Genomic DNA, 20,048 nt, shown 5'->3' on the forward strand with positions numbered 1-20,048 from the left:
AAAAAGGCCAATTCTCAGTGAGTTTATTTTTGTGAAATGATAGAACGATATATCTGTGCAATCATACTTAAACCTAAAGATGATAGCCGCAAGCGGATAAAGTAACATCAGTTGGATTGACTCTAGGCTATATAGTGTTTATCACTAAACTAAGCTAAAAGTGTTCTGCTGCTCACAGTCTTTATATTAAGTTACGTTACCAGTTTTCCCTGCTTTCATTGTTGGTGCTTAGCTAAACTTACAGTTTCTCCATGCGTACAATCTTTGTGCTACGATACGCATAATTTCCCTTTGCTTCCAGCCTTTGTGAAAAGCGATGCATTCCCAATCTTACTGATCAGCAGACAGTGGTAGTAATCTAGCATCAGTCATTTTCAGTCTCTGAAAAAAAAGGTGAAATTTCAATTAGTTAGCATTGGTAGTGTGTAGAAGTAGACCGATATATTGGCCGGCCGATATATCGGGCCGATATTTGCGTTTTTTACTTGTATCGGCATCGGCCGATACGTGCGTGCATTAGCCGATCAGTTAGCCCATTTCACTGAGCCAACACCAGGCTAGGCTCGGTGCAACATCTGCCATTCTCTGGTGAGCTGCTGCTGATAGCGGAAAAAAGAAAAACACATCAAATATGTGGATCATCTGAGGCGCCACCACCTCGAGGCTTAGAACAACATACACATTGTTTGCTATCCCACTGTTAATATGTTTTGTTTGTTTTGTTAATAAATGGTTCTTTTTTTGTTTAAATTGAGACTTGTGTAACATTTGTTATCATTGTGTCATTTTTATCATGTAAATGGAGGGAGAAAAGGCAATATCGGCTTCAAGAATCGTCCCAAAAAAATCAGCAGCACATATCAGGGATCGGTTAAGACTGATGTCAAAATAATCGGCATCGGCCTTAAAAAACCTGTATCGGTCGACCACTAGTAACGTGTCTACGATTGTCCCACACAAACATACTCTTTGTCCCAAATTTGGTGTGTTAGGATGTTCTCACCCTGGTCTGTACTCTTGCCTGCTTCTTCAAGCTGGGGTGTGCTGACACCATCTACTGTAAGTAAAGCACTGACTATGGATACCATATGCAACTCCACTTTTTAAAAAATTGATTTGTCTCAAACCATTGAGAGAAAGTTTGCTTTGCATTTATTTGTGTGTGATTCATTTATGTGCACACCAGACAAATACAACCTGACCATAAGCTGTAAACAAAAGTGCCATTGCAATACTGTTAGGACAAGGTTTTGGCATATGTGACGCACTTTGTTTTAATTTACAGTCTCTGGTGTTCATGGCGTTTAAAAATATGCAAAGAAATGGCAGATTGCGGTTTGCCTCCCTTCATTGTGGTATCCTGGGCTTTCCAAGAATGACACCTCGTTATTCCCATAAAACCATTCATTTTAGGGTTGTGGCAAATTAGGTTCTCACTTCTAATGAACCACCACCACCTAATTTTCTCCTGGAGGAGGAGCAATACTCATTTTTTCAGGCACCTCTGGGTGGTTAATTGGTGCCACAATGACACTGTTTTCAGCTGTCCACAGTTTGAAACAGTAATCACACCTGTTGCTCTTCTGATTCCAATAATTAAAGCTGCAGATTCATACAGGCGTGTAATGACAGATGACACTTAATTGGAGATAAAATGAGCTGGTCTTGGTGCAGCTTTCACCCACTTTGTTTTCCTGATTGATTTTCCCTTTGAAGCTTACGCGCTTCGTGCTAACACTCCCCTCTCAGCCTGCTGATGAAGACATATCTTTGACAGAGGGGGAAGCTGCGGCGCTCTTCTTTAATCATACACTGGTCTGCTGATGTCATTCAAGGGGTGAATTAGAGCGATACAAAGACAATCTGGCGCTAGATCTCTAGGGCTTTCTGAAGTCTCAGAGGTACATGAAAAGGCTCAGAAGGAAGCCATTGAGTGGACACTGTCTGCTATAATATGCTTTAGTGCTACACTTGTCACAGACTATGACAACATGTGTAGTAAGTGGGAACAAAAGCCTGAGGTAGCAATATTTTTCTTCCTGCAAGATGAAAGCTAAATGCAGCAACAAGTGGATGTGCTCTGCTCTTACTTTCAAATCTTATTAGAGACTTTAAATTACAAGTATCCTCATTATATTTTTATTTTTTTAATTTTTTTAAATCTATCTAACTGGTTCCAGCTTTGACATATTATCATCCATATTTCTATTGCAATACAGTGCAATTCTTAAATTAAATCAAATTCCTTGGGGCATTCTGCAGGTAAAGGAATAGCCTAACATCTCAGAAAGAGTGAATTTAGTTCTATTATATTAATTTCAATTTTTAATTTTACTTAGAACGAGTACATTTAATTACCAAATGAAATTAAAAATTTAAATTGATATAATAGAACTTGTTTCCCCTTTTAATCTCTTCCCCATATGTTGTTTTTCATGGTAAAGGGTTTGTGTATTCGCAGAATAGATTGTAACCAGTGGTTACAGTCTACCATTTCAAGTGGAGAGCCAAGACTGGGGCCACTTGCAATGATAGACCTTGAGGAGCAGCGTAGAAAAACCCATGCTGTGACATGGTTTTAAAACCTTTTGACATTTTTGAGATTTCTGTAAGAATTGAATTTTGGTAGTTGGATGGAAAGAACTTCTATTGTGCAAAATTGCTGAGAGATTGCATACATCCTCTGAGTGCTCTAGGTCTCAAGTAAAAAAAAAAAAAAGATCTCACTAACAACTAAAAATGGCTACTATGGGGACACATGATTACAGCTTCCCAAGACAATTTAGGCACCCCAGTATGCAGAAATATGCAAATACAGCGTTTTTAGAAATAAAACATTTATATTGCACAAAACTGCATGAGCTTATCATACATAAAAGGGACCTGTCTGTAAAGGGTAGATTCAAGGGTGCCCATAGCAACCAATTTCATTAGATATCTTGAGATGAAAGGTCAAGAGACCCTTTGAAAATGGCCCATGCCTTTTTTTTCCCCTTGCCAAACAATGTTTTAATGTGATTTAGCCCCCTTACTGACATATAATGGGACATTTTTTCACCCTAGCTTAAAAACAGTCATGTCAGCCAAGATTTATACCCAGCAAGAGGAGCCAGGACACTTGCCACGTACTGTCTACAGTGCATTTAAAATCCATCTGTTTGAATAAAGCTGTCTTCATGACACAATAAAAAAACGGTTTAGCTTCCATTTACAGCTCCCAATTTGTTTACTGGTCAGCTGGTCTAGATAAGGTTTGGGTAAACAAGCCTTTAACTCTATGGATTAAGACTTCATGGCTATAATTTACATAATCATCATGTTATATAACAATGATGAGCTTATTTCATATTCATTGGATCCTATTTCACATTCAATTTTGGAAGCAGGTCAAGTAAAATCTACTGTATGTGGAGAAAAATACAGAAATACAGAACTGAAGCCCAAAACCAGGAAAGACTATTCATTTAAAGATAAATGAATAGTAATAATAGATAAAGATATATATATATATATATATATTTCCTCATCTACATGTCATGCATACACTTTCAATTATCGCATGCATTTGGGAGAATGTGGCTCTTATGTTGCCAGGAAGGAATGTAACAGAAACAGTGAGGGGAGCACACAATGATCTGGTATGCAAGTGAATGAAGAGGAAGCTTCGGTGTCCCTGAGCCTTCGCCTCTGTCTCTGTCACAATGATTTACAATAAAGCCCAGGAAACCCTATGTGGGCTGCTGCATCAACATAATCTGAATCCTACTGTAGCAGCTGTAAAGAATTCACATCCCTAAGGCTGAAAAGAAATCCTAAGAGCAAGGTTCTTTAAGTTTATAGCTATGTGTGTTGTGTAATGCTATAACTATCGTGAAAATCTGTTCAGTGCATGATGGTTTAACATTCCTTCTGCAGAGATTTCTATTTTCAGCCATGGGAGTGCTCATGTTTTTGGAGAATGGTGAATTTTGCAATTAATGGACATAACCATCATTAACTTTCACGATAGTTTAAAAGGTTCAAGGTTCAAGTGACCATGTAAACTAGTGACTGCATAGTAGTTGCTTTTGATAACAACAGCTGTTAAAAGAACATTTAAGTTTCTTTGTAAAAGACTTCAACTCCTTATTAATTGTAAATACATACTTATCTGTCTTTAGTATATTTGAAACTTTTAACCTTTTAGGATAATCACAGCCTCACTTTACAACCCCAAATTAGAGACCTGCCTCTCAAATTAATCTGCAATCTGCATAGTTTTCAAATGAGATATGACACTTCTATGGAGCATCTACAGCTGACCTGCTATCTCCCCCTAAAAATCCCTTTCTCCCCCCAATTCTAAATGCAGTTTAAGTACCGTAACACTGGGCAATATGGCCAAAAACTTCTGACCATCCTGATAGGTAATTTCATGTCTCGAAAATGATACATATACCAATATAGCCATTATAGATATTCTATTAGGTATAACCAAGTGTTAATGGTGCTATTTTTGTATTCTCCATAAACTAAGTCAGCAAAACAACACCGCTATGGTTCACTCCAGCTGCACTCCCACCAGTAATGACCAGAATCTAAAGCGTTGTCCAAACAATGAAATTGTTATAAATATTGCTTTAACACAACTGGGCCTCTGGGATTCCAAAATCATCATAGAAAGAAATAGTACAGAAAAATATAAACGATAGACATTTTTATCGTTTTGATGATATATATCGTCATAACGACCAACGTACCAGTACTAATCAAACAAGGAATGTAACAGTCAGGTATTGGGATACCTTTCTTGTATCAGTAGGCTATGAACTATATCTCTCTCCTTTTTCTTTTTTTTAAACCTTTCTAACATTGCTAATTTGATCTGTAAATGGCAGCTTAATTATTTGGATGTTGCATGCTGCTGCTTTTGCGGAGTTAAATCATTCCAATTCAATAATCATCATAACTTAATTTCAGAAACTAGATATTGGGAACCAGATATGAGTTTAGACTTTTTGGATAATTTAAATTGAATCCATGGAAAAGGGCAAGTAAAAAACTCTTTGAAAGTGAAAGTGATTAGAGAAGAGAGTGAACTCACCCTCTCCTCCTCCTCTCTGAGGTCTGGCATGGTGCTGACACATAGCGTCACAGCAGTGATGGCTACAAACAACACTGACAGACAGGCGAAGATCTTCCCCGGCAGGCCGGAGTGGGGGTTCTCCACCATGTCCCTCAGTCTTCGCATGCAGCCCCCCGTACGGGTTTCCTCCTGTGAGCCTGTCCCAGAAGGCAGCTGGCTGTCCTCGCAGGACTGTGGCGAGGTGAGCTCCGCCTCCTCGTCCTCCAGCCTCTGCTGCTCCTTGTACTCCTCCTGCCTGAGCCGCAGCTTCCTGAGGCAGCACCAGTCCAGCTTGTTCTCCTCTACCCCCCAGTACATCAGCTCCTCCTGGAAGGACAGCGCGCACATCTCTCTCAGCAACCGCAGCTTCCCCGCTGCTAAGAACGACACGATTGTGCGGAAAGCCGACGGGCTTCGGTCAAAGAAATACTCATTGCGGCTTCCGTCATAGTCGTCGCACAAGTCCATGATCTCGTCCTCGTTGCTGCATCGGCGCAGCTTGCCCAGCCTCGTCAGGGGGAACTCCTCAAGGGTTGACCACGGGATGCGGTACTTGATCCCCCCCACATTGATGATGGCTGCCCCGTCAGCCAGGCCGATCTCATCTCCGTCCTGTTGGCGGGGCTGAGGCTGAAGCAGGAGTTGGGCTCGTTTGTAGAATAAACCCTTCTTGGGTTTGACCTCCTGCGGGTTCTCCACACGTTTGAAGTGGAAGGTGGTGAACTGGTGCTCCGTGCTACCGGCCAAGAAGGCCACCTCCTGGTACATAACTGCCACTTTGCTGGGGGACGGTGTCCTGCACAATGCGATGGGAGGGGGGCTTCACAAGGTATGCCAGGTGACTGGGAACTTGTCAGCCATTCAGCAACACAGCACGTCTCTGTGGACAAAAGAAGACAAGTCAACAATTAGTGTACATTGCAAAAAAGCCAACTTGTATTTTTTGGCCTGAAACAATGATTTAAGTTGGTAAAACTTGGAAATATAAATTAATGATATTTAGTGCAATAATGTAAGTTAGCGCAACAAAGAGAGCCAGTTGTCTGCTCAAAAACAAGTTGGTGAGTTGTTGTGACTTATATCTTTACGTTGGGGTTCTAAACAAGGGACAATAGTTCTGCTAACTCTTATTTCTTTGTTGTGAAATGCAGAAAGCCAACTTTCCGAGTTGGCAATGCACTTGAAGTCTCATTGTGGCTGTGCTGTGCTGCCTCCAGCTGGAGTCAACACAGGTAAGCAACCCTTATCATGTTTAAACTCACAGTTGAGTTGACAAAAATCAGGATTCAGAGTTGAGCAAACTCAAAAGCAAAACTTAAAATATTTAGTTTAATTGTCCAACTTAAAATTGTATCGAAGTTTGTTGCCTTGAAATTTTGGGTTCACCCAACATTTCTTTTTTTGCAGTGTATTTCTAAAGGCACCTGTGTAATTTAACAAGCTACTTGATGGATGATCGAACAACTTCTGCAACCACAGCAAAACACAAATTACATTTGTAACTGAGGTTTTATTCATTTTTCTTGAGACGATATGAAAAACTTGGATGACATTGAACTCTGGCAGTCAGAAAGAATGAAATAGAGGAGAGATTTGTGAAAGTAATTCAGGTACTGTGGTGTCCCTACTACCCACATTACAAGGACAGAAACCTGGTTGAAAATTGACAAAAAGAGCTGGTGCACTGACAGTAACCAGCTGATAAACAGTGAGTAAACTCACTTTTTTAAGTTAAATGGTGCATAATCTGATGAAAAGTAGGGCAATGTTGTTGTCTGTAGCGTCTTTATTAATCAACCACCGTGTGCTAACCATGTGTTGTGGACACAGCATGAATTAGACCAATCAGAGTGTCATCTCCCAGGTGCACCTGGACCTGCCGCATTGATATTTAAATGTTGGATACAGCAAATTGGAGTGAGCAGTGAGTAGTTTTCTGCCTTTACCGTCTCCCAATCCTGTTTTCCATCAAGATCTCTCTGTTTCTGCTGCCTCAAGATAGCAATGCGTTAACAATGCGCCTGACCACACCTCATTTTAAAATGCCCAACATGCCCATGGGTGCACAGATGGGAGAAAGTACATTTGCTACTTACACAACGTGGGCGATGGGTGTGAAAATGACAACTGTCAGTTCCTTTAATCAAATGTTTTTGTGTGATTTTGCTGTGCAACTTTGTAGGGTGTCATCAGACCTATAAACACTTTTGTCTTTTGAGCTTGAACACAGTAAATGGTAAATGGGCCTGCACTTATATATCGCTTTTCTAGTCGTTTTGCGACCACTCAAAGCGCTTTACAATACAGACTGCATTCATTCACCCATTCACACACACATTCATACTGGTGGCAGAGGCTACCCTAAACGGTGCCACCTGCCACCATTGGGAATTCATTCACACACTGATGAACGCAGCATCGGGAGCAATTTGGGGTTCAGTATCTTGCTCAAGGATACTTCAACATGTAGACTGCCATGGTCAGGGATCGAACCACCAACCCTCCAATCGGTGGGTGACCGCTCTACAAACAGAGCCACAGCCGCAGTAAGAATATGTAGTTGTCACACTGTTGTGACACCAAAAAAAAAAAATTGGTAAACTGTTTAAAAGTGATCCACAGAATCCTTGAATCATTACTTTTAACTGCCTTTGTTGTTGGACTAACAACAGAACAGAGAAATAATGCTGAAGACAACCCACAAGTTTAAACAGTCTGTATTTTCACAGAGCAACATCAAATTCAACTGCTCTGGACTGTAATTGCAGTGGAAGCTCAAACAAAAGCAACATGATGTCAAGTTGCAGCCTGAACCCAATGCAGAGAAATTAATGATGTTGTTTTTCTATTTACTGCATCACCAGGCTGTGGAATGGGACAATTTAAAGCATTGTGTAACAAACTGTAGGAAAATCAACACCATAATAAAGACCTAATCAAAACACAATGAGCCAGATATGAACTGAAGGAAACGCCTTCTGTACATACATCACATAACGTAAACCTATGTTCAATGTTTAATGTGTTATTCATTTTACAGTTTATATGAACACAACATCTGTAACAATGTATTATTCACAACAGGCTCTCGTCTCAACATGAAAAATAGTTACTGTTCTGAGCATCAACTCATCCTGTATTTCCTCTGAGTATTTATGTGAAGTTTCGGTTTCTATGATACTATATGCATTGTTCTGTTGCTTTAGTGGTGAAAATATTTCTGTCACAAAACAGCGACTAAAGACGATGTATGAAAGAGAGAACTAATAGGAGAAAGGGAGAAACTTCACAGGAGAATGAAAAAGATTTCCCCATGGATGCACTTAATTGAAGTGTCAGAGTGAAATAAAGAAGAACGAAAGAAAGAAATATGATCACACTGTACTAGTTATTTTATTTATGGATGATATCTTGCTTTTCCCGTGTTGAAAGTATTTTATGTCCATTTCTGGTGATTTTTAGACAGGCTGACATGCTCTAGATGAGTGATCGTAAAAGTGGCACCCTGTGATGCCTTTAAGGTTGCATCATCAAACAGAAGATAAAAGTAATGAATATCAAAAGCACTGCTTTTATTACGCAGTTATGAGGCAGATTGGCTAATGAAATAACAACTCAATGCTTTCCAAGAAATGTTGATACATCTCTGCCCTCAATACAGTCTGACAGGACTAAATCCCAACAAAACTATAATCAGTCAACAGCTAATGGCTTAACAGAATCGTTTTTGCTGCTTTGCTGTTTTTGTGGTATTTTTCATTCCTAACATTGTGTATGTCTGATCTGGCTCGATCCCATCCCGATATACACTCACTGGCCACTTTATTAGGTACACCGGTTCAACTGCTTGTTAACACAAATATCTAATCAGCCAATCACATGGAAACAACTCAATACATTTTGACATGTAGACATGGTGAAGAGGAGCTGCTGGAGTTCAAGCGAGCATCAGAATTGGGAAGAAAGGTTAGATGATTTAAGTGACTTTGGACATGGAATGGTTGTTGGTCTGAGTATTTCACAAACTGCTGATTTACTGGGATTTTCACACACAACCGTCTCTCGGGTTTACAGAGAATGGTCTGAGAAAGAGGAAACATCCAGTGAGCCTTGATGCTTGTTGATGCCAGAGGTCAGAGGAGAATGGCCAGACTGGTTCAACAGTAACTTAAATAACCACCAGTTACAACTCGGGCTGGGCGATATGGACCAAAAGTCATATCCTATATATCATATATTTAGGCTGAATATCGACATACAATATATTTCCCGATATTTTATGGCAAAGTGAGAGCAAATGTTCAGTCAAAGCCAAATATGACATGTCACAAATAGTTTTATTGAAACCGTTTATTTAAGTGAACATCAATACTGTTTAACAGCAGGAGTACCTTTTTTTTTTTTAAATCAATGCTCCATAAAGTGCACATTTAAATAAAAAAATATCTTAAATAAAAAAAGCCTATGAAATAAAATTATATGAGGAAAGAATAACGAACATTACAAAATAACTAAATATGACAAACCCTAATAAGGCAGCGTTTATATATAAAGCAGCTTGTCTGGAGCAAGGATCACAGTGCATATTTGAACTATATCGATATATGCGATATGGTCTAATTCCATATCACATTTAAAATTATGTCGATATATTTTTTATATCGATATATCACCCAGCCCTAGCCCTACAACCAAGGTATGCAGAAAATCATCTCTGAAGACACAACACGTCCAACCTTGAAGCAGATGGGCTACAAGACCACACAAACATTTTATTGGGTACACCTTGCTAGCTAATAAAGTGTCTGGTAAATGTACAACACCTGTCAGTTTGAGGCTATCAGGCTAGCATTTACCATTCAAATGCCTGCAAACTATCTTAGTTTGTTTTTGTGGCCTTGTATAATTCAATATAATATAATAAAACACCCATACGATTTCTGTAACCGCAGGGTCGCGGGGGGCTGGAGGTAGGGTACACCTTTGTCACGCTTCCTGACTACCACAAAGCCGACACTTAGAGACAGATAACTATTCGTATTCACACCTACAGGAAATTTCAAGCTGAAAATTGCCTAACTTAATACATGGATGTCTTTCGAATGTGGGAGGAAGCCAGAGAACCCGGAGAAAACTCATTAACATGAAGAAAACCTGCAACCTCCCCACAGAATATATTATATAATATAGTATAATATTATTTAACCTTTTAAGCATCTGTGTTCATATATAAAAGTTGTCTTGCATGTGGCTCTGTGTGCCATGAACAAAGATAATTGAGAAAATCTATAAAATCAAGATCAATAAAGGTGATGATATAGCAAAAAAATAAGTTTAAACAAGTTTTTGACTTCATTGAGACAGTGATGAATGAACGCCTGCTGTTTCTGCTGGTGTCACCACTCCCTGATCCAACAGCTGAATCCCTCAGTCTGTCTTTTAACATTTTCAGAAAAAGAAGAAGAAAAAAGCTTTTTAGATTCAGTTACACATTTCTGAAACCAAGCAATAAGATGAGACACGTCATGTTTTATTTAACATTTAGCGTCTGGACACACAAACCAGATAACACACTGTTCTTATAGCAACAGGCCAGCGATCCTTTACTCACTAAGGATGACTGTACTGGACCTGAGGCGGTGGAGCTGATGGAGGGAGGCCGGGCACATCATCGCAACAAATTAAGAGTGGGCCCCCTCAAGCTACCCTCAGAGTTTGTTCTTCTATTGTGAGGCCAATCATTTTGAAACAGGCCGCTTTCTCTGAGGTAGGGGGTCAGAGAGCTGCACCTCTACAACGACTCAGCAAAGTGCTTCTGACAGGAGCAGTTTATTGAGCATGACACTGCACCCAGGGGTGGCTTCAAGAAACACAGAGAGAACATTCAAGTTATATAGGAAGAGAGAGGACATGTCAAACAAGGTTTATTGAATGATTGGATTTATATTTTTAATATTATATATAATATATTTAAAATGCAAGATTAAGTCATTAAGTTATATGGCAGAGATTGCAATTTAGAGAGCCTTGTTCCGACTGCCAGCTCAAATCCGTTTTTTGGCATATTCAGGTTGTATCCAGATTGATTTTAGAATGCCTTGACAGCAACAACAAAAAACACATTATGAGGTGGTTTGAAATGCAATTACAGTCAAGATGTGTCTCAGTCCAGAAGCTTGGGCTTCTCAAACTGGATTTGACATTGGCCACAGAGCTTGCCAAACATCTAAGATTGGCAAGCCATCTTTAAATGTTCCCACTAGTCAGTGCTTTGTGGACACCACCACACCACTCACTTCACACACACCTTGACAGCAGCACGGTGGTCACCAGCAACCTTCCTGCCGACGGTATTGCCGCCTTTTCTTGGCAACAGCACATTGATGAAGAATAAAAATCAGACCACAAATGGGAGCGTGTCTATGTTCCCCGGGTCCTATGTTCCCCTCTTTGTATGAGACTGGGGAACATAGGACCCTTTTTCCCCGCTTTTCCCAAAAAGGGTCCTATGTTCCCCAGTCTGTTCCTTTGACTGACTGTTTGACGCTCATATGCAAATAACCTCACCCTAACACTAACCCTAAAAGGAAAAACCTAAGTCTCGATGCAAGACAATATGATTAGGGGTGGGAATATACAAACATGAGTAATCCTAGATTTAAAAAGCAAAAAATGAACTGCAAAGTAACCAGAAAGTAGCTGCAGTGCAAATTTAAGTTTTGGGCTGCTTGAGCTAAGGTGGGCCATATGACGGTAGGCCTGCCCGCTAGATGGCAGGGAATATAGGACCCTTTTTCTGTAAAAGTATCAGAGTTTGTACCAACCCTCCGAACGGCGGCCCACCCGCTCTACCAACTGAGCCACAGCCGCCAACATAGGACCCTTCTTGGGAAAAACGGGGAACATAGGACCTTTTTTCTAAAAAACATAGGGGAACATAGGACCCAGGAAACATAGGGATGACCCCCCACAGATGAGACATATTAGCCAGCTATATCATTGTATCAGCCCCTGAACCCCCTGCCTCTTTCCCTACTGCTGGAACAGAACAGTGGTAAAATAGTATGGCAAATTTTCTGTAACCAGTGTCACTTTTCAACGCAATTAGCAAGCTAGCTAACCAATTGTGCCAATTCCTCAGTTATCATGCTAAACTGGTTACAGAAAATGAGCAGAACAAATGCTTGCTTTTGCAAGTGCTTGCTTGTTAGCTTATTAGCTAACAATGTCATTCCACAGCAACCTATGCAACCTATGAGAACTTGGTGATTTATGGACACACAAGTCCATTCTAATTACTTGCACATAGCAGTACAGACAGTCTGTCCAAAATATTTGATTTTAGAAACACATTTCTTTTCTTTCTGCATACTATACAGAGTCAGGCTAGCTGTTTCCCCTGCATCATTTTTTTATGCTAAGCTAAGCAAAGCTATTGGTCACCTGGCTGTTCATATTTACAGTACAGAGTTTGTACCAAATGTTTATTGAAAGAGCCAATGAGCTTGTACATAAAGGGCTACTCCAAGTAGCAATGCAAAATCTGATAAATTGCCACAGTTGATGTCTTGTTGAGGGTGGAGTTATAAAGAAGTGAGCTCTAGTTAGCTCCTTATCTCTGCTTGAATCTGTCAAACTGCCAGTGGTTAAGTTTGCATTGTGGGTAATGTAGAATGCATAGATTAAAAAAGACAATATCTCTGTTCAATTGTGGTCATGATCAGACATTTCACAGAAGTGCAATGCTAAATCTGTGAAGTACAGTTTTAAAGGACTTGCCGTTATTGCTACATTATTATGAATATTATCAATATATTTTCATTATAATTATTTAAATATCTTTTCAGATTGAAGTTGGGTGGCACAATGATGGCAATTATATAAAATCAATCTTCTTCCTACAATTAAGGTGTAAGTAGTCCCATGTTACTGGTGCAACAGGAGAGTGAGAAAGATGCCAATCAACAGTCTGTACAGTGAAAAACGTGTAGGCGGGCTGTGTGTGTGTAGAGTCTCTGAATCTCAAAACTTCACTTTTACATCTTGTAGATTCAGGATTAAGCAAAAGTGGGTCATGCATTTATATTCTTTCAACCTTTTAAACCAATAGCAGATACTTAGAGGAATGTCTAAATGTGCTGTCTGTCCTATCTAAAATTATCCTTCCAAAATACCTGTGTGCCCACAGTTGTGTATTCTTGGACTGTTTGTGAAGGAACACAGACTGGCAAAAGTGTTAAAGTAAAACCAAGTGTGAGGTGAAGGTTAAGAAAAGGTTTTCTGTTGTTTGAAGGTGGGGAAATAAAAGTATTTTTAAAGTAAATTACATCATGTCCCCTCTGTCCTATGTTCCCTCAGTCCTATGTTCCCTCAGCCCTCTGTTTCCTTCAGCCCTATGTTTCCTTAGCCCTCTGTTCCATCAGCCCTATGTTCCCTCAGCCCTATGTTCCCTCAGCTATATGTTCCCTCAGTCCTATGTTCCCTCATTACTATGTTCCCTCAGCCCTATGTTCCCTCAGTCCTATGTTCCCTCATTACTATGTTCCCTCAGCTATATGTTCCCTCAGCCCTATGTTCCCTCATTACTATGTTCCCTCAGCCCTATGTTCCCTCAGCTATATGTTCCCTCAGCCCTATGTTCCTTCAGCTGTATGTTCCCTCAGCCCTATGTTCCCTCAGCCCTGTCTTCCCTCAGCCCTATGTTTTCTCAGCCCTATGTTCCCTCATCCCTCTGTCTCCTTAGCCCTATGTTCCCTTAGCCCTATGTTCCCTCAGCTCTCTGTTCCCTCAGCCTTATGTTCCCTCAGCCCTATGTTCCCTCAGCCCTATGTTCCCTCAGCTCTATGTTCCCTCATCTCTATGTTCCCTCAGCCTTATGTTCCCTCAGCCCTATGTTCCCTCAGCCCTGTGTCTCCTTAGCCCTATGTTCCATCAGTACCTCTGCCAATGGGGTATTGTTTTGCACCCTCTTTAAATAATGTAATTTTTCAGGTTTTTCTGGCGTTTTTATCAGAGGTGTCCAGCATAATGAGGAGATGATAGAAGTGAGGATTTAAAAAAATTATAAAATGTTTTAATGGGTTTATTATAGTGTGCTGATACATGTAGTAGGGTGGCTTTTCCAGAAATAACCAAAAAAACAAACATATTTTGAGATGTCCAAAACCTGTAAAAAATCATGGGCAAAAATCATCCATTATTTTAGGAAGAAGACAACATTTGCTTGTTTGTTTTTTCCTTTGTTTTTCTGTCTGTGTGCTATCAGATATCATAAGTGTGATATCTCAAAAAGTTATGGACGGATTTTAGAACAAAGCATTTTTTAGTGCCCTTTCACTATTCTCGTAAGGCCCCACATCTATATTTGTCTTTAATATGTCAATAAATCACTGACAACAAACACAAGCAAGGCTTTGACACAAAAACAATTTTCTAATTTAATAAACCAGGCCACTAATGCAACAATTTACCTATTATGTGGGGTTTTGAGTGAAAAATTGCTTTCATTTCAAGTACTTTACATCATTATGCAGGTTGAGTGCAATATATGAGGTCATGTTCTTCCCTTTCATTCTCAACACGAAAGGCTTTTGCCAAATACCTGGCCCTGGAACACGTGTGTGCATGTGTGTGCACGTGCATGTGTGCGTGTGTGTTTGTATTTGTATTCCAGATGCTGAATCTGGATCAGTGATAAAAGAGTACAATAAAACATTTCACATCAGCTGAAGGTTAAGGATGCTTCTTTAAAGAAATACTTCCAAGGTGGATTTCTCTTTCTTTTCATCAGAAACAGCAGGTGAAACAGGTGATGTTCCTATGAACTCTGCTTTGTTCTTTTACCACTAGTTGCTCATGCAAATATAATTTACATGCCTCTTTGCATAAATCTGCAACCGATGCATCACTGACACATCAGCCTTCCTACAACCACTCACTCTTCATTTTCCTAAAAGGCCTGAAGCAGAAGTCTATTTTGGGAGACAAAATCTTGAATGACACTGAACTATCACCTGACCTGCTCCTAAATCAGACTGATTGGGACTCCTCGGAGGGTCTTTTTGTCAGGGACAGTCTGTGCTCAAAAAGTATGAGGACAATTAAGTTCCTTGCCGGCAGAAGCTGCACGGCAATCAGCCAAGGAAAAAAAGATTTCACATTATAGAATGACGCAAAACGTCTCTCTTGAACTGCAATGATCATGGAAAGAGCACTTCTCACAACATAATCACATCCATAAGAGTCTGAGGGCCAGAGATGGAGAGCACCTTTTAGATTCTGAGTCACTAGAAGTGATTTTGTTGACCAGCTGGCCTCACCAAAGAGATGCTTTATTATTTATTCAATTCACAATAGCACCGCATAATGGCCTGGTTTCTCCAGTATCTAACTAAAATCGAAGGAGTCTGTCTGTCTGTCTGTCTGTCTGTCTGTCTGTCTCTCTGTCTGTCTGTCTGTCTGTCTGTCTGTCTGTCTGTCTGTCCGTCCGTCTGTCTGTCTGTCTGTCTGTCTGTTTGACATTTCATTCGTAGACCATCCTACAGCTTTACACTTGCCTGGTGTATTGCATATGATCCAAGGACATGCAGTGTCAAGTTCAAACTCTTGAGGTCTACACTACATACTTAGTTCAACATGGTCTCACAGGAATCCGTGAAATAGCCACGGATTCTCTTAACTCAAAATCCGTGGAATAGCCACGGAATCACTCAAATTTCCGTGAAACTGACACGGATTTCGCTACAATGCAAGTTAATGACATGGATATTTTTTCCTATTGGTTTGTGTCCAAGTCATGTGACTTTCAAGGTTCCGGCGGTCAGAACAAAAAACATGGCGGACAGTTCTCTCATTTTGAAAAAATCTATATTTTGACTTAGTTTCTGCATAAAAATGGATTTTGATCACATTTCTAGCGAGAAATATATGTTTTCTTTTCTAAATATTCACTCAGTGAATGTACATAATCACTTTGTCACAAAGATCTTGCCAGAAAAAGACGATCCGCTGTGTTTTATTTTGAAATCTCCCTGACCCTCTGTGTATTTAACGGATCAAACCTTCGCCCATTACATGCCTTGTGTCTGAGGTTGATTTGCTGATCAACTTATTATTCTGTTGCAGCGGGAGACACTAATGTTAACAAAGTGATGACTTACGATCTACGAGTTACGATCTACGTTTGTCTGCTGTTTTATTTTGTAATCTATCGCATGTGTGGTGCGATCTCATTGAGTCGCGCTCCACTGTATGCCGCAGGTAGTGAAAAAATCAATAATTTTGATTACGTTGTGCATTAGGTGCACACTGTGTGGTGCACTGAGAGGGTCTCTCTCCGTTGCTGGCTTCAAGAACAGAAGAAGAAAGAGAGACCGCAGATTGTAGCAAACATTTCAAGCATCATTGATGTCACTTACGGAATGAACACTTTTGTCACTGGTGCAAAATAGCTAGCTGTTGGCAAATAATGCATATACTCTATATATATATACTCTCGTATTTGCTCAGGACCCAAGGACCTAAATAAAGTGTCAACTTGTTTGAATGAACAGTTCTATTGGCCTGTTCCAAACATGTACTGAACTAGATAAATGGCAAGATGGGTTGATCCTAGTCTTTCTCTACACCAAACCCCATTCATTTACATATACTTGAAAATAGGGCAGGGAGACAATAAAATGTCATTTCATCAGTATCAATTACTGTGACGTTAATGTAGGGTTAACGCAAGTAATAGAACAGCTAGAACAGTCACGTAAATTTAGAAAATTATAACAAAACAAAGAAAAGACAATACTTTTGGTATAACCATATTAAAATTCAGAACTTTATTTACTCTAATATCCCAATATAATAGCTATATATTGCCCAGCCCTACTTGAAAAGCATTAACATCTTAAAAAATGACTTGGACTCCTTACTTGTTGAGTCTGAAAAACAAATATCATCTTAATTTCATTTTAAAAGACCCAGAACGGTGGACAGATTATGCATCTCGTCTGGCCTGGGAACACCTTGGGGTCCCCAACAATGAGCTGGAAAATGGTGCTGGAGGGAGGAAAGTCTAGAATACCTCGCTTAGTCTGCTGTCCCCGCGACCCGGCCCCAGATAAGGGGAATAAATTGGATGGATAGATGGATGGATGGATTACAAAAGAGTTGTTGAAAAGTTATGGGAAGTTCCTGGAATGTAATAGGTTCTTATTTCCCTGAGGAACCACTTTCCTTTCCCAGTTTTTCTAGGAAAAGTTGGCCTACTCACTTTCACATGGGCCCGTCAAAAATACAATGTCCTCCTGTGCCATGGCTGGAGACTTCAGAAGTTAAAACCCAGTCTCCCACACTTAACTGCACACCAGTACTGCTGTACAGAACTTCCAGAAGTACTGTGACGATCTCTAATTGAAAAGTCCAGAGTCTGACTGTCGGTGTCAAGCCGTTGATTGAAAGGGCTGGATTTAACAAAGTGTGAGACAGGGAGGAGGTAGATAATGGGCTGAATAAATTGAAGTGAAAGGATGTATTTGATGGTGAGCCTGAAGGCGGAAAATGGTGATGTTATTAGGACAGAGAGTTTAGAGATCACAGCAGCAGAATACAAAAAGAACAACAGCCGCCTACAAACACATGAAGAACGTGGCACATCTCAACTCTCTCTCCTCTTTTCTCCATTTTACATTTTTATTATGTTGCTTTGTAAAAACACAAAGAAACGCAGCTTTTGTCACCAAGAGTGTGCAGCTTTCAACTCACCTTTAGATACAGAGCAGGAGGACTAATGAGTGACATGAGCGGCAAACCTGACGCACGACATGTTAAAATACCACGGTGGTTTGGAAGAGACTGCCATATCTGGCTTCAATCTGTTCTCATTAGTTTGTCCTCTATGGTTTCAAAGGCCCACTGGTGTGTGCTTTACGAGAATTTACTGCGCAGGAGAAACACAAGCATCAGTCTCCACACATCAGCAGGTTAATGAACCCGGCACAGGAGGGGGGCAGCAGTGACATATATGTATATATGCACAATCCATACATGTAAGGAAGATGATAACTCTTTAAAAAGCCTCTCATCCACTTAGGGTGAAACTGTACACAAATACTGACAGGTAAATCCAATTATCCATGGAAAATGCTCCAAAAAGCTGTTTTTTTTTCCTGATGAATGGAAGCTGCTCTCCTACAAATGTGATCAAATTGAAAGTAAAGCAGTGTTGGAAGTCAAAAGCCTACATATGATGACTGAAGCTCATTAAATATGCAAGGAAATTAAAGGCAACGCCTACTGTATAGTAGTGCCCATTAGGAATAGTGTAATAATATAACAGGAGGAGATACATTAAGTGCCACAATGGCACTTCGGGAAGCACTCAGACTCCATTGAAGAACATTATAGTATTATTATAGTAATGAATAAAAAATAACATTATGAAAGCATTAATTGAGAACCATTTCCCGCCCTGTTGGGAATCCCACATGGAAGAAGTTTGGCACATGTATGAAAATAGGCTGGTTCCATTATAAAAGACTTGTTCAATATGTCATTGGTGTAATGTTTTTCTCTCTCCAAACCTCATTTGGCAGTTTAGACTTATATTTGTGGTATTATAAGCAAAAACAAGCAGTAATGTGATAAAAACAGACTTACCCAGTGTGTTGTTGGGCTTGTGTCCATCTGTTTCAGCTTGCTCGCACGTTCCCAACCCTCAATATGCAGCATGCCGTTAAGTTTTCCACGCAGATGGTGTGGGGCATTGTAGTACAATTAAGCTCAATTTCGCAGAGCGCGCACATGCCGCGCGGAGTTTTTAAGGCTCCTTAAAGTCGCCGTTTAGATGTTGAAAATAAAAGCCTCACAAAGAGTGATTTGGTCCGTGGGAGACGCCACAGAGGTAGACATGTTACTCCACACCAACAGAGACTCCGTCAGACTGTTCCGCTCTCCATCAGAGACGACGTGGCAGATGTTGCAGTGTGTGTGTGTATGTGTGTGTGTGAGAGAGCAGGTGAATCAGTGTTTCCAGCTCACTGCTGGTCTGTCTCACCGCTCTGACTGTTCCAGGAGCCGTCCGGAGCTGCGCGCTCCGCGGTGCGCTGCGCTCTGCCAAACTGCGTCTCTGGGAAGCCACGACTGCTTCCACAGCGTCAGTCAGGGGGAGTGTTTGTTATGTATTTCTTCACACAGTTATGAGAAAAGCATGGGCTCTATTTATTTATTTTCTGGTCAATGATTTTGATTTTTCTTCCCTTCTGACTCCAAAAGGGAAGAAAGGTTTCTGCTTTGTAAAGTTTGGCAGCGATATTTCACAGATGCTTAAGTAGGTCGTTTCACCTAACACTTTATAATAAGGGTACCAATCATAAAGTCAACCCTTTGGAGTTTTGGGCTATTTTGTCGGTTTTGGACTCTTTCATTCTGCCTGTATAAACCACAGTTGGTATCATTGTTTTCAGCACAACCTCACCTATATGACCTGATTATTTTTTTTATTTTGACTTACCATTTTACCACTTATCATTTTGAACACAAAAAATAAAAAAAAACACAAAAACACACACAAAATTACAAAAACAACACACAAAAACATTAAACCTTTTTTTTTTTTACAAAAAAAAACACAAAAACAACATGAAACCACACACAAAAAACACATAAAAACACACACAAAAACACATAAAAACACAAAGAAATTACAAAGAACACAGAATAAACTCAGAAATTACAAAAAAACACACAACAAATACAGTAAACAAAAAGATTGCATTAAAAATGCTGAATGCACACTGCAAAATTAGAAAAATCTCTGCAAAAAAGTAAAATCATGTTACTACACTTGGTCAAGGTGTTTTTTACCTTTGCTGAAAAGGGTTAATGTATTAAATAGGACATGGAAACTTCTGGAGAAGCCAAAACTTTAGAGAAAAGCTGACAGCCGGACTCCATC

At 40.0% G+C, this 20,048-nt stretch overlaps 1 protein-coding gene across 1 annotated transcript in view; it reads right to left on the bottom strand.

Moving 5' to 3' along the window:
- kcng2 (potassium voltage-gated channel, subfamily G, member 2) overlaps nucleotides 1-19,217 on the bottom strand; it is a 39,324-nt gene extending 20,107 nt beyond the window's left edge. The window contains exons 1-2 of the mRNA XM_059350772.1: nucleotides 18,752-19,217; nucleotides 5,084-5,984 (exon numbers count right to left, since the gene is read on the bottom strand). Of these exons, the coding sequence (XP_059206755.1) occupies nucleotides 5,084-5,872 (789 nt within the window). The 5' untranslated portion in view covers nucleotides 5,873-5,984; nucleotides 18,752-19,217. The remainder of the gene's footprint in view (nucleotides 1-5,083; nucleotides 5,985-18,751) is intronic.
- Between the last annotated feature and the right edge of the window lie 831 nt (nucleotides 19,218-20,048).

This window comes from Centropristis striata, chromosome 14 (genome assembly GCF_030273125.1).
Source record: "Centropristis striata isolate RG_2023a ecotype Rhode Island chromosome 14, C.striata_1.0, whole genome shotgun sequence".
Taxonomy (NCBI): domain Eukaryota; kingdom Metazoa; phylum Chordata; class Actinopteri; order Perciformes; family Serranidae; genus Centropristis; species Centropristis striata.